The 24840-nt window shown below is 40.7% G+C and overlaps 1 protein-coding gene across 1 annotated transcript in view; it reads left to right on the top strand.

Moving 5' to 3' along the window:
• The window catches only part of LOC139411468 (Ras and Rab interactor 2a), a 65378-nt gene that overhangs the window by 9641 nt on the left and 30897 nt on the right, over positions 1–24840 (top strand). Inside the window, exon 2 of the mRNA XM_071157886.1 lies at positions 9728–9824. Within this exon, the coding sequence (XP_071013987.1) occupies positions 9765–9824 (60 nt within the window). The 5' untranslated portion in view covers positions 9728–9764. The remainder of the gene's footprint in view (positions 1–9727; positions 9825–24840) is intronic.

The following is a 24840-nucleotide window of genomic DNA, read 5'->3' as shown; positions in this document are numbered from 1 at the left end:
GGCAACTGTATTGATACACCATCCAAAGTGTAATCGGTCCATTAAATATTATCGGGTATTGTGTGTAGGCTATAGTGACAAAAAAAAAAACATCTAAATTCAATCAATTTTTTCCCCAGGCTGTAATGCAACAAAATGTGGAAAAAGTTAAGGGGTGTGAATTATTTCTGCAGGCACTGTACATCAATGATGAAGAAAAGACAGCACCAACACACACTATCACATTATCAACCATATCGCTGACATGTTGTTCATTATTCCATTTTCTTATTCTTCCTAAATATTTGACATGAAATATTTAACTTGTTCAGTCACAATTACTTCAAAAATACAAATAAGCTCATAACATCAACACAAGGTATAATCAAAATACAATATTTTCAAATGTTTAACATGTATGCAATGTCCATTTATAGATTTACACAAGACATTTAATGTTGTAGAATTGAGACCGAACTCAACCAAAGCAGTGAAAACCAAAATACACCTCAGTGATAAAGGAAAGGCACAGCACCAACTGTGTGCATTTGCTTTTGTGCTGTGAGTCTTTATCATTGACATGTCTGTTTTGGTTGAGTTCTGTCTCAAGGTTAGGTTATGACTAGTCTTGGTAATCCCCTGACCTTGGAGCAACAGCACAAGGTCTGGAGAGGATGTTGGATTCTCTTGGGAGGCTTCAAACGACTTGCTACCAATTTTGTGTCTGGTGGTAGGCTAATGTTTATGGCAGGACATGAACTGAAAGGCTCTGTACTGATTTCGTGCGCGAGTGTCATTTCCGCCTCCGGTCCAGCCGATGCATTGGATACATTATGGTAGGCGACCTGTCTGGTCAGTCTATGACTGGCAGAAAAATTAAGGGTATGATGGCCTCCCCTTTAATTGTGGTGCTTTCTTTTCCCATCAAGGCAGGCATACTATTAAAGAAAATGGAAGAATTAACTTCTTGATTTAAAAAGCATTTGCCTTCTACAGGAATGCCAAGACATTCTTTAAAAAAATGCATATTTATACTGAAATGCCAAGACAATAAACGCCTAGCGAAAATGATAATAAACAAAACCATAAACGGATAAATGGGGGATACATGTAATATTACAACAGTAAAACATTGAATCCAGTGACAGCCAGGAGGAAAGGTGGAGGAATCACATGGTAGGACATCAGAGTGGATGGAGAATGGATGGATCCCTGAGTATGGTGGTTTGATCACAGAGGAAGCAGCCAGGTGGGTGGACTGGTGGTTGACTGGGTGGCCCCACAAGTGGGGGATAGTGAGACAGGAAGGGTGATATGGAAGCAAGGATACAGACAAAACGTAAATGGAAAAAGACTAAACAAAATAGATAAAACACAGATGCGCATTCTGACTTGAGTGACCACTAACTCATCTGCCTGTTTTAAGAACACACTCATACTCTAGACTCTTGATCTGCAGATGTTGTGCTTTCTACAAACGTGCGCGGACATTTTTAAGGCATTTTAAAACACGTATGTTTTTCAGATTATGAGTATTATCTGATCCGACTATCAACTGTCAATTTACGGATACGATTACGAGTATGGCCAGATCCACACAACTCCATTACGGATCATATAGACTAGCGGTTCCCAAACTTTTTATTGTCCCGTACCCCTTCAAACATTCAACCTCCAGCTGCGTACCCCCTCTAGCACCAGGGTCAGCGCACTCTCAAATGTTGTTTTTTGCCATCATTGTAAGCCTGCCACACACACTATACGATACATTTATTAAACATAAGAATGAGTTTTTGTCACAACACGGCTCGTGGGAAGTGACAATAAGCTCTTATAGGACCAGGGCACTCATAATAATAAATAATTTTGCTCTTTATTTAAACAACTTACATATTCACAATTTTTTATGAACAAATAAGGTTTTATAACTCCACAGGTTAATGAGAAGTGTGTGCTTGAAAGGATGCTCATAACTCTGCAATGTTGGGTTGTATTGGAGAGAGTCTTTCTTAAATAATTTTCCTCACAGTCTGTGCCTGTATTTAGCTTTCATGCTAGTGAGGGCCAAGAATCCACTCTCACATAGGTACTGTGGTTGCAAAGGGCATCAGTATCTTAACAATGCGATTTGCCAAGGCAAGATACTCTGACTTTAGCCCAATCCAGAAATCTGGCAGTGGCTTCTGATTTTAAATTCGATTTTCACAGAACCGCTTGTTGAAATTTCGATGAGGCTCTCTTGTTCAGATGTAAGTGGACTGGAGGCAGGGCATGAAAGGGATAACGAATCCAGTTTTGGGAAAGTACCTGCGTAATTGCGGTCCGGTGCTTCGCTATATCACATTTGACATTGTCCGTAAGCGTGAGTTAATTTGCACACACAACATCATACAATGATGGAAAGACCTGTGTTGTCCTTGTTAATGCAGACAGAGAAGAGCTCCAGCTTCTTAATCTGTAATTTTCATCATAGGTACACTTCAACTATGACAGACAAAATTAATTAGAGAAAAAAATCCAGAAAATCACATTGTAGGATTTTTTTATGAATTTATTTTCAGATTATGGTGGAAAATAAGTATTTGGTCACCTACAAACAAGCACGATTTCTGGCTCTCACAGACCTGTAACTTATTCTTTAAGAGGCTCCTCTGTCCTCCACTCGTTACCTGTATTAATGGCACCTGTTTGAACTTGTTATCAGTTTAAAAGACACCTGTCCACAACCTCAAACAGTCACACTCCAAACTCCACTATGGCCAAGACCAAAGAGCTGTCAAAGGACACCAGAAACAAAATTGTAGACCTGCACCAGGCTGGGAAGACTGAATCTGCAATAGGTAAGCAGCTTGGTTTGAAGAAATCAACTGTGGGAGCAATTATTAGGAAATGGAAGGCATTTGAAACCACTGATAATCGCTCTCGATCTGGGGCTCCACGCAAGATCTCACCCCGTGGGGTCAAAATGATCACCAAGAACGGTGAGCAAAAATCCCAGAACCACACGGGGGGACCTAGTGAATGACCTGCAGAGAGCTGGGACCAAAGTAACAAAGCCTACCATCAGTAAGACACTACGCCGCCAGGGACTCAAATCCTGCAGTGCCAGACGTGTCCCCCTGCTTAAGCCAGTACATGTCCAGGCCCGTCACAAGTTTGCTAGAGAGCATTTGGATGATCCAGAAGAAGATTGGGAGAATGTCATATGGTCAGATGAAACCAAAATATAACTTTTTGGTAAAAACTCAACTCGTTGTGTTTGGAGGACAAAGAATGCTGAGTTGCATACAAAGAACACCATACCTACTGTGAAGCATGGGGGTGGAAACATCATGCTTTGGGGCTGTTTTTCTGCAAAGGGACCAGGACGACTGATCCGTGTAAAGGAAAGAATGAATGGGGCCATGTATCGTGAGATTTTGAGTGAAAACCTCCTTCCATCAGTAAGGGCATTGAAGATGAAACGTGGCTGGGTCTTTCAGCATGACAATGATCCCAAACACACCGCCCGGGCAACGAAGGAGTGGCTTCGTAAGAAGCATTTCAAGGTCCTGGAGTGGCCTAGCCAGTCTCCAGATCTCAACCCCATAGAAAATCTTTGGAGGGAGTTGAAAGTCTGTGTTGCCCAGCAACAGCCCCAAAACATCACTGCTCTATAGGAGATCTGCATGGAGGAATGGGCCAAAATAGCAGCAACAGTGTGTGAAAACCTTGTGAAGACTTACAGAAAACGTTTGACCTCTGTCATTGCCAACAAAGGGTATATAACAAAGTATTGAGAAACTTTTGTTATTGACCAAATACTTATTTTCCACCATAATTTGCAAATAAATTCATAAAAAATCCTACAATGTGATTTTCTGGATTTTTTTTCTCATTTTGTCTGTCATAGTTGAAGTGTACCTATGATGAAAATTACAGGCCTCATCTTTTTAAGTGATAGAACTTGCACAATTGGTGGCTGACTAAATACTTTTTTGCCCCACTGTATACCAGGAGCTGTGCCAGGCCCACCACGTATGTTGACTCATCCAGCTGTAACGCATAGAATTCACTGGCTTGTATGCGAAGCAGTAATAAGCAGTAATTGTTTCACAATATCTCCTGCCATGTCACTGATGCGTCGTGAAACAGTGTTGTTTGATGAAGACATATTGTCTCTCTAGTTTTTTGGGGGGCCTTTTCCCCGGCATTGCCCCAGCTATGAATGAGCAAGTCATCCACAATAGTATAGTGCTTGCCTGTCCGAGGTACTCGGTAGCTCACCATACAAGACCCTTCTAGACCCTTGTAATTAATGGTATCTGTTGCTTTTATACATGTCTTACTACTCGAAAGTTGTCTTAATTCTCGCTCAGAAAACTCTGGTGGCTTATTTTTCAAATTGCCATGTTTTGTTTATAAATATCTGCACAAGAGTGAAGGTATCATCAAGTTGTGATCTAGTACTTCTGCACATATAACACACTATGGCTGAGGAAAGGCACTACTCCCAATATAAGTGAACCCCAAATTAATGTAGTTCTCATCCTATTTGCGCCTCTTCGATGTCCAACGTCCCTGTCTGTTGTTTGGTGCATTCCCGGGTAAGGGGGCAGTAGCTGTTCGGCTGCATCAGATTCACAACTGGTCAGTGTCCATGCTAGCTGAGCTAACAACAAATGTAGAATTACTGATGCTAGCTTTGGATGTGCTCATGGAAGCAGAACAACTTGTGTCATCGACAGGTGAAGGTGTAGTAGTGCTGGTAGTGGCAGTACTACCAGCAGAGCTGGTATGTGTCTCTATGGACACGGGCCCTACTAAATGGACTGTTTGAAAATGTGAAAAATTATTTTAAAAATGTATTACAATTTTTTGGTATTTAAAAAAACAACATGTGAGTCACATTTTTATTTGGCGTCTGGGAATACCTGATATCGACAATTGGGCTGATGAATGGTGGTACAATGCTAAACAGTATAATTGTGATCTTTTTATTTTTTTATTTTACCTTTATTTAACTAGGCAAGTCAGTTAAGAACAAATTCTTATTTTCAATGACCGCCTAGGAACAGGGGCAGAACGACAGATTTGTAATTTATCAGCTCGGGGATTTGAACTTGCAACCTTTCAGTTACTAGTCCAACGCTCTAACCACTAGGCTACCCTGCCGCCCGATATATGCTTCATACACCCTTAAGAGTCAAGTGAAAGGACATAGTTTGCTCTAGTAATAGTATGCAGGTTGCTCTGTAGATTAATGGCATCAGCTACAGTGAAAACATGAAGAAATAGAAGGGTACAAACATTTTTGAGAGCCACAGCCCTGTGTGCCTACATGTACATGCATCCACAACAGAAGCAGAAGATTCTTGAAAGAGTCATGATTATAGTGGGAGGGCCATAGAGCAGCACCATTTCCATAGCACTGAAGTTCATAGATGCTCTCACAATTCTAGGCTCACAGAGCAGCCCTGCAGTGGCTCTGTTAAAATGAATGCATCCTGTGGTTTGAGCAGGACAGGATGATTGCTGCCAACGCAGACACTCAGCACCCAGATTAGCCCCAAGGCAAGCTACACGTGCCTGTGAGTTTTGCTCCGGTAGTGGATTCTGTGGAAAATAAACACATATTTCTCCTGCCATGAGATCCATAGTCATCAGCTAAAAAAGACAGTAACCATAACAAAATAATGTACCATGCACCATTCCCCTAAAATCACAGTACGTCTGAGCAGAAGATGGTAGATCACAGCGAATGCTATAACAAAGCTTTGCAAAAGACCACAGATCAATTAATTCTTAAACAATGTGCAGGACTGCTGCCATCCTTTAAAACTTCTTATGGCTGAGATCTCACTAACGGGATCGATATGACAACAGCCAGTGAAAGTGCAGGGCGCTAAATTCAAAACAGAAATCTCATAATTAAAATTCCTCAGACATACAAGCATTTCACACCATTTTAAAGATATACTTCTTGTTAATCCCACCACAGTGTCCGATTTCAAATAGGCTTTACGGTGAAAGCATCACAAACAATTATGTTAGGTCAGAGCCAAGTCACAGAAAAACACAGCCATTTTTCCAGCCAAAGAGAGGAGTCACAAAAAGCAGAAATGGAGATAAAATGTATCCCTAACCTTTGATCTTCATCAGGTGACACTCATAGGACTTCATGTTACACAATACATGTATGTTTTGTTCATATTTATATAAAAAAAATAACAGTATACATTGGCGCGTTATGTTCAGTCGTTCCAAAAACATCCGGTGATTTTGCAGAGAGCCACATCAATTTACAGAAATACTTATAAATGTTGATGAAAATACAAGTGTTATACATGGAACATTAGATACTCTTCTCCTCATTCCCCTCTCATTCGCCCCCACTTTACAGTAGAAGCATCAAACACGATTCTAAAGACTGTTGACATCTAGTGGAAGCCTTAGGAAGTGTATCATGACCAATATCCCACTATCTTCAATAGAGAATGAGTTAAAAACAACCAAACTCAGAATTCCCACTTTTTTTTTTTTTTTGCCTGCCATTTGAGTTCTGTTATACTCACAGACATTATTCAAACAGTTTTAGAAACTTCAGATTGTTTCCTATCCAAATATACTAATAATATGCATATATTAGCAACTGGGACTGAGTAGCAGGCAGTTTACTCTGGGCACCTTATTCATCCAAGCTACTCAATACTGCCCCCAGACATAAGAAGTTAAGTCTCACCAATCTAATGAGTAGGTAGCTGGTAACCGAGAGAGGAGAAAAATCATCAGAAAGTACAACGTTTTCCCTAAAGCGATGTTTCAGAAAACACAGGCGGACAGATCAAGCTTGTCTTGACGAGTTGTCATGTTGAGATAGTGTGAGATGTTGAGGGCACACAATATTACGGTTGAGCTTTGTTGAAGTCCTAGTATAACTTGAGGTAAGGAATTTAAGAAGTGTGCTAAGACTGGCAGTTAATTACTTAGCTAATAGTTTTTCCCCTCTCTCCGATAGAGAGAATAGCAGGTTCAGTGTGTTCAAATCGTCCTGAATATTATTTAGAAATAGATTTGGATCTTGGAGGGATAGTTCAGATTGTGTGCTCCTCTATCTACAGTCCACAGTCTCAGATGTGTCATGTCTTATACTGTGTGCTGGCCAGTGTTTGGAGTTTACTCGTTCACAATTGGTTAAACACAATACTTATCAAAGCTTGTCCGCTCAGAGAAAATGCAGGTTTATGACGAGGCTGCCCTCACACATAGAGAAGGGACATAAAGATACTGCAATTTTCCAGCCCTACCTTAACATTAGCATGTGAATGGCTTGTTTCGTCTTTTCAGGTGGCATATTCCACCCATCTACTACTACTACTACTACTACTACTACTACTACTACTACTACTACTACTACTACTACTACTACTACTACTACTAAATGAGAACCTTTTGCGTCTCTTTGATATTTTAGGTAGATATTGTGCACAAATATTGCATTTTAAAAGCCTGTTATATTAAATGAAGTGCCCTTTTTAATAAAGGCAACATTCAAAATCAATAAATCAAATTTTTAATATGAATCAAGACTTGCTAAAGTGCGAAAATTCAGCATTTTAAAATTCTCCCAAGTTTTCACCATCATTTTAAAACTCTAGATTTTTTGTTGCCATAAAGTAATTCCTGAAGATTTATTTATTTAAAATGACATCACTAAATCACATTAAGGTAAAAAAAATGATATAGTATATAGTTTAATATGGTGAAACTTTTCCGTAAAAAAAAAATCCTAAATGAACATTGAACATCTAATAAAAGAGCTGGTTCTACTCTTTGGTCATTTTCTGGTGTTTTGTGGTGGAAAACTGAGCAGGTCGAGCATAAGTCAACCCTCTTACCCTTAGACAGGCTAGAAATATTTTAACAATAATTTTTTTTTAAAGCTTGAGTTCCATTATCCCTCCCTATTGCACACAACAAGCTTCCATTTCCCTTGTGACAAGGGGATTTATGTTGGATTTGTGGCAATTTATGACAATGTAAAAATGTTGTGAAATCAATGTTTTTTTCCAGCAAGTTACACTACTCAAACTTGTAGCAGACCTAGAAAGACACATGGGCAGAGTTTGGTTGAATATACTTTATCCCTGAATCAGAAACATCCACTTTCTGCCAAGGGTGAAAGGCACCTAATTGGTGGAACGACCCAGCATTTTTTACCATTCGAGCAAAGGATTTGTTTTGATGGATTTAGTGCTCAGTACTTGCACTCAAATCATAAAAAGGAAAAAACAAGAAGCCTGCGACGCAATAATAGAGCTGCAAGTGTAACCTTCTGGTTCTTACTCCTAACCAAGGCAACCAGTCAGCAGGCACAAACATGATGGTACTGGAGCTCATGTAATTATTTTCTTCTGCGATGATGGAGCACAACAGATACAGGGCTCGATATTAATGCATGTCCGCTTGCCCAGGACAAGTAAAAAATGTAAGGTAAAATAATCACACATGACAATATCAAACTCCAATCAGAATTGGATCATGTCCTATGGATGTGATGTATTGCTGTTCTCCCATTTTCTGCAGAGCGCATCGAGGAGGACTGTAGGCTCCTGCATCGACAGGCAGGAGCAGTCTTCCAATCATCGCCAGTTGCGAGCTTTTGCGATCACGTTATACATTATTGCACACAGTGAGTGCATGCAACTTATTATATGACTTGTTAAGCACATTTTTACTCCTTAACTTTTTTAGGCTTGTCATAACAAAGGGGTTGAATACTTATTGACGCAAGACATTTAAGTGTAAAATAATTCCACTTTCACATTATGGGGTATTGTGTGTAGACACTTTTTTTCCCCTCAATTTAATCCTTTTTAAATTCAGGCTGTAACATGTCAATGTGTAAAAAGTCTAGAGGTGTGGTTTGAAATAATTCTGTTTTGTCAAATACTATATCTGGAAAAATCGGCTCATAACTGAATTTAATTGGGGACGCCTGAACTAGACAGTACTGGGCTGTACTGGAGGGCGGACACTAGCCTAACTGGATTTAAAATCTCAGGACAGGCCTGATGGAAAAAGCACATTTACGGTAAACATTCCAAATGTCGACAAAACAAAATACGCTAGGGTGCGATCTTTTTGTGTAGTTAAAATAAATTGTGTGAGAAATCGCAGAAGAAATATTGATATAATAACCATCATATCGAAGTAAACTTGGAGTCATGCGATAAGATGTTATGTGCTTCTCCCACTACGACTCGGGAAAGCGTGCCGTTTATTAGCCTACAGATGAAATACGTTATGATGAACTTCACTGGGTGGTGAACGTACACGGTGATGAGCTTGATGCTGCTTTCCAATAAATATCGAGGGTCTTATTCTGATGACATGATGATCGATGCTTGGCTGTCGTTTGACAATTAAAAATAATCTCAGTCTTTTGTCCGTACTCTCATCATGTATAATCAGGGTATAACTGCACTGCATCTGTGAGCTGTTGGCTGGATAGGGCACACTCTCTATTTAACGCAACATTTTTACAGACAAAAACCACCAGTAGAGTTGATATTGCGATGGAAAGCTATTTTTAAACTTGTATTTTTTAAAGTTATCTTTACATGCACTACGTCATCACGTGCATCCGTTTATCCGCAACACGTCAGTTTGGTGTAAACACCCCGCTGGTGGGAAAATGTAGATTTTAATGAAAATCTGTCAATTGTATGGAAACAAACCCAGCTAATGACATTTTCCTCCCCCACAGAAACAAACACAGGCACGACGAAGGACAGGAGGATAGCATGTCAACAAGCACACTCATCCAACCCAGCCTCAGGGAGAAGAAAGGGAGCTTCTTCAAGGTATGGAGGGAGAGAAGATAAACAAAGGAGAAGATTAGGAGGGGGGGTAGATAGGAGGCACCTTCCTGAAACTCCTTGTGGTTTGTTTTTGTTCTGTCCTTAACGGCCTGTTCTAGTTGTGTTTTATCAAGTTACTCAGTTGATACTTATTTGAGAGGAAGTTTGGGTTAGTTTTGTTGACATTAATCAGTCCCCATGTTCTTTCTTTTTCTCCTCTCAATGTCCATGCATCAGATTTATAAATACCCTACATATGAAATGTGATTTAGTTGTAGTTTAGCACGCGTTACCATAGAGTCACGAACCCACAGCTCAGACTAATCTCTCTGTAGTAATGACATCTACCACATTTAAGCTGTGAACTCAGTGAGAAGCTCCTCTTTCAATAAATCTGGTGGTTATGTGCTGGGAACTTGCTGGGACTTTAGCTAGTGAGTCTCTTTAGCCTAAAAATGCTTCAGGAGGTCAAAGGCCTACTCAAGGACCCATATCCCGAGGCAGGCATATATTATGGCTGTTAACTGTTTAAACCCTGCTATCTCACTTGGGGGAGAAAGAGTAATTTATAGACCTACACACAGCACCACCACACCACACCCCTCATTGCTGTGAAAAGGGTTAGAAGATATACTGATTCCAATAAACACTAGATCTTCACTCTGAATGGGAGAGTAATAGGTTACTCTCTTTTGAACTGTTGTGTTTCATAGAACACAACCACTATTTTTATACCAGTTCATTTCTTTGAAGCCATTCATCTCATATAGTAAATCAAATGCTTCATGTGGTTGTGGTGTTCAATAGGAAATACAGTAAGGCTGCTGTAACAGCCTATCGTACATGTGATGCTTTAGCAGGGGAGGAGGGAAGAAGGGAAAGGGGATGAGAGGTAAATGACAAAGAAATAAAGTGGAGATAACTAGAATTGCCCTAGCCAGACTATACTAAGTGCTTCCCTTCCACATATTAGCCTACTTAAGGCATCTGCATGCTAGGTTTGGTTTGCTCCTAGCAGAACTCGGCAAGGCGAAGTGAACATCTGTGCTTTGAATACTCCCTTAAAAGACCTTTGTTTGAAAAACGAGAAAAAAGCGGCAAAGGTACTTGTCCCTCGAGACGCCGTAGGCAGTATACATTTCCTCAAAATAATCGGAATTAATCTAAAATAACTACAGAAATCGAATTAATTTTTCCAAGGATATCTTAGTGTGTGGTGCAGTATTTATCAAGAGAAAAAATGTGCATGAAAACCAGTCGTCTCTCGTTGAATGACGACAAACACTTAATGGAAGAATCCTTACTGTTGACAAATCAGACGAAGGGGCGCAGACTTCAGCTACAGGACTTCGGCTAGCCTCAGGGAAAAAACGCGGTGTGCATGAACAGCCGTAAAAACCGCTTGCCGAAGACCCAAATGTTGTCATAATATATGCAAGAACTGTTTCAGACCAGAAGCATGGGGACACCTTTAATCATTTTTTTGAACTGCTGAATGCTCGGTACGTGTGGCGGCTTTTACGAAACCAATAACTAGCCTGATAAAATTGTTGCACTCGCTAGGGGTCTTAGACCTAGTTAGCTGGTCTGTAACCTGATATAAGATGGGTGTCTATGTGAGAAATCAGCAGAATGCACCTAGGTGTTGAATGTAGATGTGCACCAGGGAGAGCGCAACCATACCTTGGTCCAGTGCCAACTAAACTATATATACAAAAGTATGCGGTGATGAGTGGATTCGGCTATTCCAGCCACACAAGTTGCTGACAGGTGTATAAAATTGAGCACACAGCCTTGCAATCTCCATAGACAAACATTGACAGTAGAATGGCCTTACTGAAGAGATCAGTGACTTTCAACGTGGCACCGTCATGGGATGCCACCTTTCTAACAAATCAGTTCGTCAGATTTCTGCCCTGCTAGAGCTGCCCTGCTCAACTGTAAGTGCTGTTATTGTGACGTGGAAACGTATAGGAGCAACAATGGCTCAACCGCAAAGTGGTAGGCCACATCGCAAAGCGGTAGGCCACACAAGCTCACAGAACGGGACCGCTGAGTGGTTAAAAATCGTATGTCCTTGATTTGAACACTCACTGCCGAGCAGGAGCAAGGTCTGCACAATAACTTTTCGTCGGGAGCTTCATGAAATGGGTTTCCATGGCCAAGCAGGAGCCTAAGATCACCATGTGCAATGCCAAGTGCCGGCTGGAGTGGTGTAAAACTTGCCAACATTGTACTCTGGAGCAGTGGAAACGCGTTCTCTGGAGTGACGAATCACGCTTCACCATCGGTCAGTCCAACGGACAAATCTGTGTTTGGCGGATGCCAGGAGAATGCTACCTGCCCGAATACATGGTGTCAACTGTAAAGTTTGGTGTAGGAGGTATAATGGTCTGGGACAGGTTCATAGTTCCTGTTTTAATTTGAGTTCACCTGTATTTAACCAGGTAGGCTAGTTGAGAACAAGTCTCATTTACAACTGCGACCTGGCCAAGATAAAGCAAAGCATTGTGATTTTAAAAAACAACAGTTACACATGGGATAAACAAACGTGCAGTCAATAACACAATAGAGAAATATATATACAGTGTGTGTGCAAATGTAGTAAGATTAGGGAGGTAAGGTAATAAATAGGCCATAGTGGCGAAATAATAACAATTTGGCATTCACACTTGAGTGATAGATGTGCAGATGGTGACGTGCAAGTACAGATACTGGGGTGCAAAAGAGCAACAATAAAAAACAATATGGGGTTGAGGTAGTTGGGTGGGCTATTTACAGATAGGCTGTGTACAGGTGCAGTGATATAAGTCTCCAGCTTCAGTGACTTTTGCAGTTCGTTCCAGTCATTGGCATCAGAAAACTGGCAGGAAAGGCGGCCAAAGGAGATGTTGGCTTTGGGGATGACCAGTGAAATATACCTGCTGGAGCGTGTGCTACGGCTGGGTGGCGCATAGGTAACCAGTGAGCTGAGATATGGTGGGGCTTTACCTAGCAAAGACTTATAGATGACCTGGAGCCAGTGGGTTTGGCAATGGATATGTAGCGAGGGCCAGCCAATGAAAGCATACAGGTCGCAGTGGTGGGTAGTATATGGAGATTTAGTGACAAAACGGATGGCACTGTGATAGACTACATCCAATTTGCTGAGTAGATTGTTGGAGGCAATTTTTTAAATGACTTCCCCGAAGTCTAGGATCGGTAGGATAGTCCGTTTGGCAGGATGAGTGAAGGAGGCTTTGTTGCGGAATTTTAATTTTGGATTGGAGATGCTTAATGTGAGTTTGGAAGGAGAGTTTACAGTCTAACCAGATACCTAAGAAGATGTGGACAACTACAAATACCAAGTCAGAATCGTCCAGAATAGTGATGCTAGTCGGGCCAGCGGGAGCAGGCAGCGATCGGTTGAAGAGCATGCATTTAGTTTTACTAGCGTTTTAAGAGCAGTTGGAGGCCACAGAGGAAGTGTTGTATGGTATTGAAGCTCGTTTGGAGGTTAGTTAAGTGTCCAAAAAAGGGCCAGAAGTATACAGAATGGTGTTGTCTGCGTAGAGGTGGATCAGAGAATCACCAGCAGCAAGAGCAACATCATTGATATATACAGAGAAAAGAGTCGGCCTGAGTATCCCTGCGGTACCCCCATAGACTGCCAGAGGTCCGGACAACAGGCCCTCCGATTTGACACATTGAACTCGGTCTGAGAAGTAGTTGGTGTGCCAGGCGAGGCAGTCATTTGAGAAACCAAGGCTATTGAGTCTGCGATTGACAGAGTTGAAAGCCTTGGCCAGGTTGATGAAGACTGCTGCACAGTACTGTCTTTTATCGATGGTGGTTATGATATCGTTTAGGACCTTGAGCGTGGCTGAGGTGCACCCATGACCAGCTCAGAAACCAGATTGCATAGCGGAGAAGGTATGGCGGGATTCGAAATGGTCGTTGATCTGTTTGTTAACCTGGGCTGTATTACAACCGGCCAAGATCGGGAGTCCCATAGGGCAGCGCACAATTGGCCCAGCGGGTTAGGGGAGGGTTTGGCCCTGGTGGGCTCATAGTGCTCTAGCTACACCTGTGGCGGGTTGGGCGTTTGCAGTCTGACCTCGGTCGTCAGGTGAGCGGTGTTTCCTCCGGCACATTGGTGCGGCTGGCTTCCGGGTTAAGTGAGCGTGGTTTGGCTGGTCATGTTTTGGAGAACACATGACTCGACCTTCTCTTCCCGAGCTCGCTGGGGAGTTGCAGCGATGAAACAAGATCGAAAAAGTGGGTAAATACAAACTTCTTTTTTTTTCAAATAAAATAAACCATCACCCGATCCCTCTTTCAAACTATAAACCGGAATCCCTTTCTTTTCTTTCCAAAACACTTGAGCGTGCCGTCTCTGACCAACTATCTCGTTCTCTCTCAATGATCTTCATGACCCTAATCAGTCAGGCTTCAAGACGGGTCAGTCAACTGAGACTGCTCTACTCTGTCACGGAGGATCTCCGCTCTGCCAAAGCTGACTCTCTCCTCTGTTCTCATCTTCATAGATTTATCCCTCTTTTCTCTATACACCAAGTCACTCGGCTCTGTCATGTTCTCTCATGGTCTCTCCTATCATTGCTATGCGCAGATGACATGCAACTACTTTTTTCCTTCGCCCCTTCTTCAGTCTAAACCTACTGCAAGATCATGGTGCTTACCTACGGAGCAGCAATGTGAACTGCCCCTTCCTACATTTAGGCAATGCTCAAACCCTACATCCCAACCTGAGCACTCCATTCTGCCACCTCTGGAACTGTTGGCCATCCCACCCTTATGGGAAGTCAGCTCCTGCTCAGCCCAGTCAAGGCTCGTCTCTGTCCAGGCACCTCAGTTCTGGAACCAGCCTCCCCTTGATGCTACGATGGAAGAGTCGCTGCCCTTGTTCCGAAAACATCTGAAAAACCTACCTCTTCAAAGAGTTTTTTAAATAAGACATATGCCCCCCCCCACCCAGAAAAAAAATAATTAAAATAAAATTAATAAAAACCTTGCACTTGTCTTTTCGTACTGTCACTGACATTGCTGTACTTACGACAACAGTGAAATAAGTGGTTGTTTCATCTAGCTATCTTAAGATGAATGCACAAACTGTAAGTCGTTCTGGGTAAGCGCTTCCTACTAAATGATTAAAATGTAATGGAGAGGAGGATGAAAAGGAAAGTGGGGAAAAAAGGGAAGTGTCATTAGGTCCACTCCAGACTGAAATTCCAGGAATCTGTCTGACTTCAACCTGAGTCGTATCAGTCCAGTCATAAATCAGTTCCTGTTCATGTGGCTTACCAGACCAAGGGAAAGATGAAAGGCTATATACTCTATACTTTGGACAGTGAAGCTAACATTTACATTTTGGCTCTACTCCAGCATTTTGGTTATAAGATCAAATGATTACTATAAGGTGATAGGAAAGAATGTCACTTTTATTTGAGGGTATTTTCATACAGATCTGTTTGTAGAAATCATACGTTTTTGGAAAAATTCACTTAGTGTATTCAATTAGTCTAAAGTTTAGTATTTGTTTCATATCCCTTGCATGTAATTACTGCATCACGGTTCTGAGTCATTGGGTCCATTTAAAAAAAATATATATACTGCTCAAAAAAATAAAGGGAACACTAAACTAATACATCCTAGATCTGAATGAATTAAATATGCTTATTGAATACTTTTCATTACATAGTTGAATGTGCTGACAACAAAATCACACAAAAATTATCAATGGAAATCAAATGTATCAACCCATGGAGGTCTGGATTTGGAGTCACACTCAAAATTAAAGTGGAAAACCACACTACAGGCTGATCCAACTTTGATGTAATGTCCTTAAAACAAGTCAAAATTAGGCTCAGTAGTATGTGTGGCCTCCACGTGTCTGTATGACCTCCCTACAACGCCTGGGCATGCTCCTGATGAGGTGGCGGATGGTCTCCTGAGGGATCTCCTCGCAGACCTGGACTAAAGCATCCGCCAACTCCTGGACAGTCTGTGGTGCAACGTGGCGTTGGTTGATGGAGCGAGACATGATGTCCCAGATGTGCTCAATTGAATTCAGGTCTGGGGAACAGGCGGGCCAGTCCATAGCATCAATGCCTTCCACTTGCAGGAACTGCTGAAACACTCCAGCCACATGAGGTCTAGCATTGTCTTGCATTAGGAGGAACCCAGGGCCAACCGCATCAGCATATGGTCTCACAAGGGGTCTGAGGATCTCATCTCGGTACCTAATGGCTACCTCTGGCGAGCACATGGAGGGCTGTGCGGCCCCCCCAAAGAAATGCCACCCCACACCATGACTGACCCACCGCCAAACCGGTCGTGCGGGAGGATTTCGCAGGCAGCAAACGCACCAGTGGCGAATTTGCCAATCTTGGTGATCTCTGGCAAATGCCAAACGTCCTGCACGGTGTTGGGCTGTAAGCACAACCCCCACCTGTGGACGTCGGGCCCTCATACCACCCTCATGGAGTCTGTTTCTGACCGTTTGAGCAGACACATGCACATTTGTGGCCTGCTGGAGGTCATTTTGCAGGGCTCTGGCAGTGCTCCTCCTTGCACAAAGGCGGAGGTAGCGGTCCTGCTGGTGGGTTGTTGCCCTCCTACGGCCTCCTCCACGTCTCCTGATGTACTGGCCTGTCTCCTGGTAGCGCCTCCATGCTCTGGACACTACGCTGACAGACACAGAAAACCTTCTTGCCACCGCTCGCATTGATGTCCCATCCTGGATGAGCTGCACTACCTGAGCCACTTGTGTGGGTTGTAGACTCTGTCTCATGCTACCACTAGAGTGAAAGCACCGCCAGCATTCAAAAGTGACCAAAACATCAGCCAGGAAGCATAGGAACTGAGAAGTGGTCTGTGGTCCCCACCTGCAGTACCACTCCTTTATTGGGGGTGTCTTGCTAATTGCCTATAATTTCCACCTGTTGTCTATTCCATTTGCACAACAGAATGTGAAATGTATTATCAATCAGTGTTGCTTCCAGTGTGATTGACTTGGAGTGACATTGTGGTGTTTAAGTGTTCCCTTTATTTTTTTGAGCAGTGTATATTTATTTACCTTTATTTAACTAGGCAAGTCAGTTAAGAACAAAATCTTATTGTCAATGACAACCCACTGTTCCTAGGCCAACTGCCTTGTTCAGGGGCAGAATGACAGATTTTTACCTTGTCAGCTCGGGGATTCGATTTTGCAACCTTTCGGTTACTAGTCCAACGCTCTAACCACTAGGCTACCTGCCGCCCGGTTTGTCTTGCCCATTAGTAACTGAATGATGTCAGGTGTAATTTTGTATTACGTTTTTTGTAAGTGAGAATAGAAGATGTTTGAACTAGGGCTGTCAAACAATTCAAATAATGAATTGTGAATAATCAAATGATTTTTGTTAGTTTATCACGATTTTAATTTTAAAAAAAATATTTGCTCAAATTTGGTCCTAAAGAAAGATTTGTCCATTTAAAAAGCAGTGCATTGCAGGGACGGAAACAAAATGAATCTGTATCATAAACACAATGCTCCCAATATTTAAGTAGGCCTACTCCACAGGAGGTTGGTGACACCTTAATTTTTTATTTTGCCTTTATTTAACTAGGCAAGTCAGTTAAGAACAGATTCTTATTTACAATGAAGGCCGAGGAACATTGGGGAGAACGTGGCTGGAATGGTATCAAATACATAAAACACATGGCAACCAGGTGTTTGACATCATTCTATTTGCTCCATTCCAGCCATTATTATGAGCCCTTCTCCCCTCAGCAACCACCTTAGGCCTACTCCCTGTTATCAATGTTCTTGAAGGTTAACACTTGCACGCACACACACACACACACACACACACGCGGCCGTAGCTACATATGAGGACCCCGAGGTCGGGACTTTGTATTTTTTTTATTTAGGAACACTGTTGGCGGCTCAACTTATTGTTGATTGTTAGTAGAATACACAAGGTGCAATTTCGAAACTTGGTTGTGCATCAGCAGTTTTCCGCTTGTTATATGTCACTCACTGACAGTCACTCAATTAGACAATGTCAGCTAAACATTTTTCGATTGGTAAATTAGTCTAGTTAGTCTAACCAGCTATTTAAACTTGTAGTTATCATGGGTGAATTACCAACAGGGCATGTTCCCGGGGGCCCTAACTAACCCTGCGAGGCCGGTCCGTAATTCATGAGCGTTTACTCGGATGGCATAAGTCATGGCATTCTGTGTAGAATTGCAGGAAATTAGCTTTTAAAACTGCAAAAATGTCTCCCCACCCCAGACAAAATGTGTAGAATTGCAAGAAATTAACAGGAAATCTGAAAAATAAATATTTCAAGCAAATGTATTTGTTTACCATCTGTTAATAATATACCTTTTCTGCTAACTTTTATGTACGTATTAAATTATAGTTTTTAATCTGGTGATGAGTTAATGTGAATTCATGTTGCCGCTAATAGGCAATGTGTTTGTAGATAGATTGCTGTAGCTTCCTCATTCACGCCAGCAATAATGGCTGGGGTAATTTTTGCTTGTTTTTGAGATCTCCAAATAGCATTTTAGAGTTTGTAAATTGTTTAGAAATGCTGTAAATGAGCTTCAACTTTCTTAGAATGTTATGGATGGGGGGGGAGCCATTGTGGGAAATTAGAGCTATATTAAGAGGCATTCAGCCATGGCATAGTAAACAATATTTTGTTTAGCTAGATAGCTAATGTTAGCTTTACTAGCTAGCTACTTCTGTACAAATTATATTTTTGCTGTTCTCTAATGAAACGCCTGGGAATGTGTTTATGGTTGAACTCTTAAGTTCTCCTTTAAAAAGTGTTGTTCAACTGCGCACATAGTGGATTTTTAAGACGTAAGGTGCTACATAACAGCAGTTGTCATCGAGTGCAGTGTGTGGTATAGGGTCCGTGCAGTAACGTATGTGTTAAGGTCAGTGCGGTGAAGAAATAGAGATGCGATTAATGGAGTCAAAAATATTTACAGTATTAAAAATGTAACACAATGCTTTTTTATTTTAACTTTGACAGTCCTAGTTTGAACACATACATTCACTTGGATGCTGCCATGATTATGAAAAATCCTGTACAATATAGCAAAACACAGCTTAGCCTTTTGTTAATCCACCTGTCGTGTCAGAATTTGAAAATATGCTTTACAGCGAAAGCAATCCAAGCATTTGTAAGTTTATCGATCACTCGACAAAACATTATGTACACCTAGCATCAAGTAGGTCACAAATCAGAAAAGCAATCAAAATGAATCGTTTACCTTTGATCTTCGGATGTTTTCACTCACAAGACTCCCAGTTACACAATAAATGTTCCTTTTATTCCATAAAGATTATTTTTATATCCAAAATACCTCGTTTGTTTGGCGCGTTATGTTCAGAAATCCACAGGAAAGAGCGGTCACGACAACGCAGACACATTTCAAATAGTATCCGTAATGTCCACAGAAACATGTCAAACGTTTTTTATAATCAATCCTCAGGTTGTTTTTAAAATATATAATTGATAATATATCAACCGCAACTGTATTTTTCAGTAGGAGAGGGAAAGCAATGGCTGCCCAAACTGTTGCGTGAGCAACACTCATGCGAACACCTGACGCGATGTTATCTTTCTGGCTCATTTTTCAAAATAAAAGCCTGAAACTATGTCTGAAGACTGACACCTTGAGGATGCGATAGGAAAAGGAATCTGGTTGATATCCCTTTAAATGGAGCAAAGGCAGGCTATGGAACATGGAGTTTTCAAAATAGAAGCCACTTCCTGGTTTGATTTTCCTCAAGGTTTCACCTGCAATATCAGTTCTGTTATACGCACAGACAATATTTTGACAGTTTTGGAAACTTTTTAGTGTTTTCTATCCAATACTAATAATAATATGCATATATTAGCAACTGAGACAGGAGCTGGCTGTTTACTCTGGGCACCTTTTCATCCAAGTTACTCAATACTGCCCCTGCAGCCATAAGAAGTTAATCATTGCAGCATCAGGATGTATTTCGAAGTGTTCAGAAACATTGTCTATGCTCTGTTATAAAGAAAATTACTCCAGACACCCTTCACTAGACATGGCCCATAAACATCCCAAAACAAACAGCAAATGCACCCAACAAGCTGCACGTTTGTTGTCATTGGGTAGAAGCAATATGGGACCAAATACTAGCCTTACGCTGCAACTTTTTCAAATCATAGGTCTCACACCTCATGTAGCACGCCTCATGATAAGGTTTGTATCACAACTAAAGTGGCTAAATAACCTCTTAAAATGAAACGCATGAATCCACTTTACAACGAGTGTAGAGCCTAACTGGCATACATATGCATCGAGTTTCAGTTTTGGGGAAGATATTTTACCATAAAAATACTCCTTTATAATAAAAGGCATTACGTGCATAATCGCATTTGTGGTGACTTTGGAGCGTGGTGTTTTCCTGCTAATGAAACATTCGCAATCATAGCCTACTTCTGTGTATGCATTGCTGCGCTTATAATGTGAAGAAATAGCATAATAGTTTATCAAAATTTTAAGCTAAATGTTCTCATCTTTGCATCAGACTTATTGCTTAAAACAGGTTTTTTGACGCTAGTGGTTGTATTAATTTGGTATCTATTGCATCCCACAACTGTCGCAGACTATGTTTGGAATATTTATTTCTGGCACAGAAGAGAATAGGTCAACCTTTGTACCAAGGGGATAGTAGATTGACAGGCTTTTGCGTTTGCTGTTCGTTAGGTCTACTCATCTTGTCGGCTGACAAAAAGTAAATGTGGACAATTCTTCCAATATCTTCAATATCGCCCTGTTGCTTCCCGATGTGTCGGTCTTCACTTGTAGCCTGTGAGAAAGACCCATGTGGTTTAGAAGTGCTTCGGCACACAGCCAGGAGAAGGGAATTATAATTATTATATTCAGCCCAAGGGCACGACGCCCACTGGCCGCAAAAGGCATTGTTTTTTTTTATGGAGCTTTACAGCCACACACTGGGTGCAGCTGGGAAATTTGAGGCATTATCAAGTGCTTGTCAAATTATGAATAAGAGACTGATGAAGTGTGTACAGCCTTTCATGCAACTTTTTTCAAATGATTGTTAGTTGCATCATGCAGCCTTAGAATGTATTAAAAATCAGAACATATTGCCCAACATTTGTATCACAACTAAAGTTACATAAATAACTGTAAATAAAGCATATAGGAGGACCTGTTTCTTTGTTAGCCGCTCAACACAGAATAGCTGCATGTGTTCACTCCCTCAAATCGTTTGGAGAAAGTATAATTTCTATTTCATTCAGCTGTTTAATCTTATTCTTCATACTATAAAATAATGCAACCAAATTCGAAGAAAATCTTGTCTGCTAAATGAAGTAGTGTAGCTCACAGCCATATGAGATCAAATCAGAGAGTGCTATTCTGTTCTTCTGAAATGGACTACATTTTCTTCATGTCATGTTTCTTTAAACGTGTCTAAAATAAATAATGGATTTATTGTGTAGGATATATTACTTGGATTTATTAGACGTTTTAAAATGTAGATGTTCCATAGGTCTGCATCAGTAGCTTGTTGGCTATGCGTGGAAGCCAGGAGATGCTAAATGTTTGTTTATTACCGGTCAATTACCTTGAGACCGGCAGTTATTTGCTTGACAATCACCGGCTGACAAAATGGCATGACCGCTTCAGCCCTAGGTAGGGATGTAACAAATTAAAATTGTTCTTAACGTTTTAATTTTTTTTTTTTAAATCATAAAATGAAATGAAGTGAATTCACAATGCAGATATGGTCCTGGTTATGACCGTGAGGTTGCAGTGCAGTTCCATTTATCACAGTCATGGCTACCAGACGGAGCTTACCTTACTGCTGCTGTTTTTAGATGCTGTTTTTAGGTTCTTTGCTGTGTGCCTCCTCCATGTTCTCGGTGGTCAGTCCCACTTCTCAGCAATGTGATGGCTCATTGCAAATGATATGATAGCGTGTTCATAGATGTCCAAACATCTGTTAACGCCACGTATGCAGGGCTCTAAATGTATTTTTTCATTGGTAGCACTGATGTTCCGATCTTCAAAAAATATGGATCACCAGACAAAATGTGTTTAAGAAAAAAAAAAATGCAAGTGACATTCCTATCATTCTCAATGGTCATCAGTTGTTACCTTGATTGTGTCGAACACATCACTAGAGAGTGGGCAAGACATTAGAATAAAAACAACTTTTTATAATTATATTCAAAAGTGCAACTGCAAACATATTTACATAGGTGATTAGTTTTGGATAAACATATGTAACATTGATTGTATTCAAAAGTATAACAGAAAACTGAACTGTTATCCATTACTGCATTTGGCTAACAGATTATGATGGTGACAATAATGAAATAAATGTTTAGTCTCCTCTCACAATAATTAATCAATTGATTTGCTCTAGAATCTAGCAAATAAATAAAGTTGCTTTTAGGTTTAGGGTAGGGACGACAAGGATCCCAGATAGCACTAACCCTCTTACAGGATAGTGTCCGCGATGTTACCAATAACATTTGTGCAGGACACCAAAAAAGCCTCAAATAAATAATGAAACATGTTCAATTTGGTTTAAATAATGCAAAAACAAAGTGTTGGAGAAGAAAGTCAATGTGCAATATGTGCCATGTAAGAAAGCTAACGTTTAAGTTCCTTGCTCAGAACATGAGAACATATGAAAGCTGGTGGTTCCTTTTAACATGAGTCTTCAATATTCCCAGGTAAGAAGTTTTAGGTTGTAGTTATTATAGGACTATTTCTCTCTATACCGTTTGTATTTCATATACCTTTGACTATTGGATGTTCTTATAGGCACTTTAGTATTGCCAGTGTAACAGTACAACATCCCTCTCTTCGCCGCTACCTGGGCTCGAACCAGGAACACATCGACAACAGCCACCCTCGAAGCAGCGTTACCCATGCAGAGCAAGGGGAACAACTACTCCAAGTCTCAGAGCGAGTGACATTTGAAACGCTATTAGCGCAGACCCTGCTAACTAGCTAGCTATTTCACATTGGTTACACCAGCCTAATCTCTGGAGTTGATAGGCTTGAAGTCATAAACAGCGCAATGCTTGGAGCATTGCGAAGAGCTGTTGGCAGAACGCACAAAAGTGCTGTTTGAATGAATGCTTACGAGCCTGCTGGTGCCTACCATCGCTCAGTCAGACTGCTCTATCAAATCATAGACTTAGTTATAACATAATAAGACACAGAAATACGAGCCTTAGGTCATTAATATGGTCGAATCCGGAAACTATAATTTCGAAAAAACAAAATGTTTATTCTTTCAGTGAAATATGGAACCGTTCCATATTTTATCTAACGGATGGCATCCCTAAGTCTAAATATTGCTGTTACATTGCACAACCTTCAATGTTTTGTCATAATTACGTACATTTCTTGCAAATTAGTTCGCAATGAGCCAGGCTACCCAAACTGTTTCATATACTCTGACTGCGTGCAATGAACGCAAGAGAAGTGACAATTTCACCTGGTTAATATATTTCTTTAGATAAATATGCAGGTTTAAAAATATATACTTCTGTGTATTGATTTTAAGAAAGGCATTGATGTTTGTTTAAGCAACGTTGGAGCAACGACAGTCCTTTTTCGCAAACGCGCACTGCATCGATTATATGCAACGCAGGACACGCTAGATAAACTAGTAATATCAACCATGTGTAGTTATAACTAGTGATTTATGATTGTTTGTTTTTTATAAGAACTTTAATGCTAGCTAGCAACTTACCTTGGCTTCTTACTGCATTCGCGTAACAGGCAGGCTCCTCGTGCAGCAGGTGGTTAGAGCGTTGGACTAGTTAACTGTAAGGTTGCAAGATTGAATCCCTGAGCCGACAAGGTAAAAAATCTGTCGTTCTGCCCCTGAACAATCCACTGTTCCTAGGCCGTCATTGAAAATAAGAATTTGGTGTTAACTGACTTGCCTCGTTAAATAAAGTTATTAAAAATATTTTAAAAATCGGTGTCCAAAAATACAGATTTCCGATTGTTATGAAAACTTGAAATCTGCCCGACTTAATCGGCCATTCCGATTTAAATCGGTCGACCTCTACACTGGATGTGCTTTTGGCTTAAGTTGTGTGATAGGAAAAGGAATCTGGTTGATATCCCTTTAAATGGAGCAAAGGCAAGCTATGGAACATGGAGTTTTTCTGAGGTGTTGGATTGGTAGCAACATCTCCGACACTACAATCTTCATCATCATCCATCTTCTTCTTTTGGTTGTGGTTGATCATGTTCATTTGTTTTTTTGTAAAAGAAAAAGCTTCAATTACACCACATTTCATTGTTGTTCTTGCTAGCTAGCTATTACTTAGCTGACAGAAATGGGCGGCACAGATCTGAGGGGAAATTTGCGTGAAATGGGATTGGTTGTGTGCCTGGCGTGTGATTTGGTTTAATTAGCTACATTTAAACATTTGTAGCAATACTTTGTTTTTCTCTTATTTTATATTTTTCTAAATGTTAACGATCCCAATTTTTGTTTAACCTTAACACCTCTACTAAATGGTAGAACAGATATGTATGAAAATACCCTCAAATAAAAGGTGGCATTCTGTACTATCATGTAATTATGCTAATTTGATCTCAAATCCAAAATACTGGAGGACATTCATGTTTTAGCTACACTGTACACATACTGTGAGAGTCAGAAAGAGCTTGTTTGTAGGTGACCAAATACTTATTTTCCACCATAATTTGCAAATAAATTCATAAAAAATCCTACAATGTGAATTTCTGGATTTTTTTTCTCATGTTGTCTGTCATAGTTGAAGTGTACCTACCTATGATGAAAATTACAGGCCTCATCTTTTTAAGTGGGAGAACTTGCACAATTGGTGGCTGACTAAATACTTTTTTGCCCCACTGTATGTGTGTGTGTGTGTATATATATATATATCACACACACACTACTCACACACTTTGTTGGTATTGCATATTTGAAATATTTACCTGAATTCCTTTCCAC

The sequence above is a fragment of the Oncorhynchus clarkii genome, chromosome 1 (genome assembly GCF_045791955.1).
Source record: "Oncorhynchus clarkii lewisi isolate Uvic-CL-2024 chromosome 1, UVic_Ocla_1.0, whole genome shotgun sequence".
In the NCBI taxonomy this organism is placed as follows: Eukaryota; Metazoa; Chordata; class Actinopteri; order Salmoniformes; family Salmonidae; genus Oncorhynchus; species Oncorhynchus clarkii.
The sequence above is the reverse complement of the archived record's forward strand: the minus strand, read 5'-3'. Positions and strand labels throughout refer to the sequence as shown.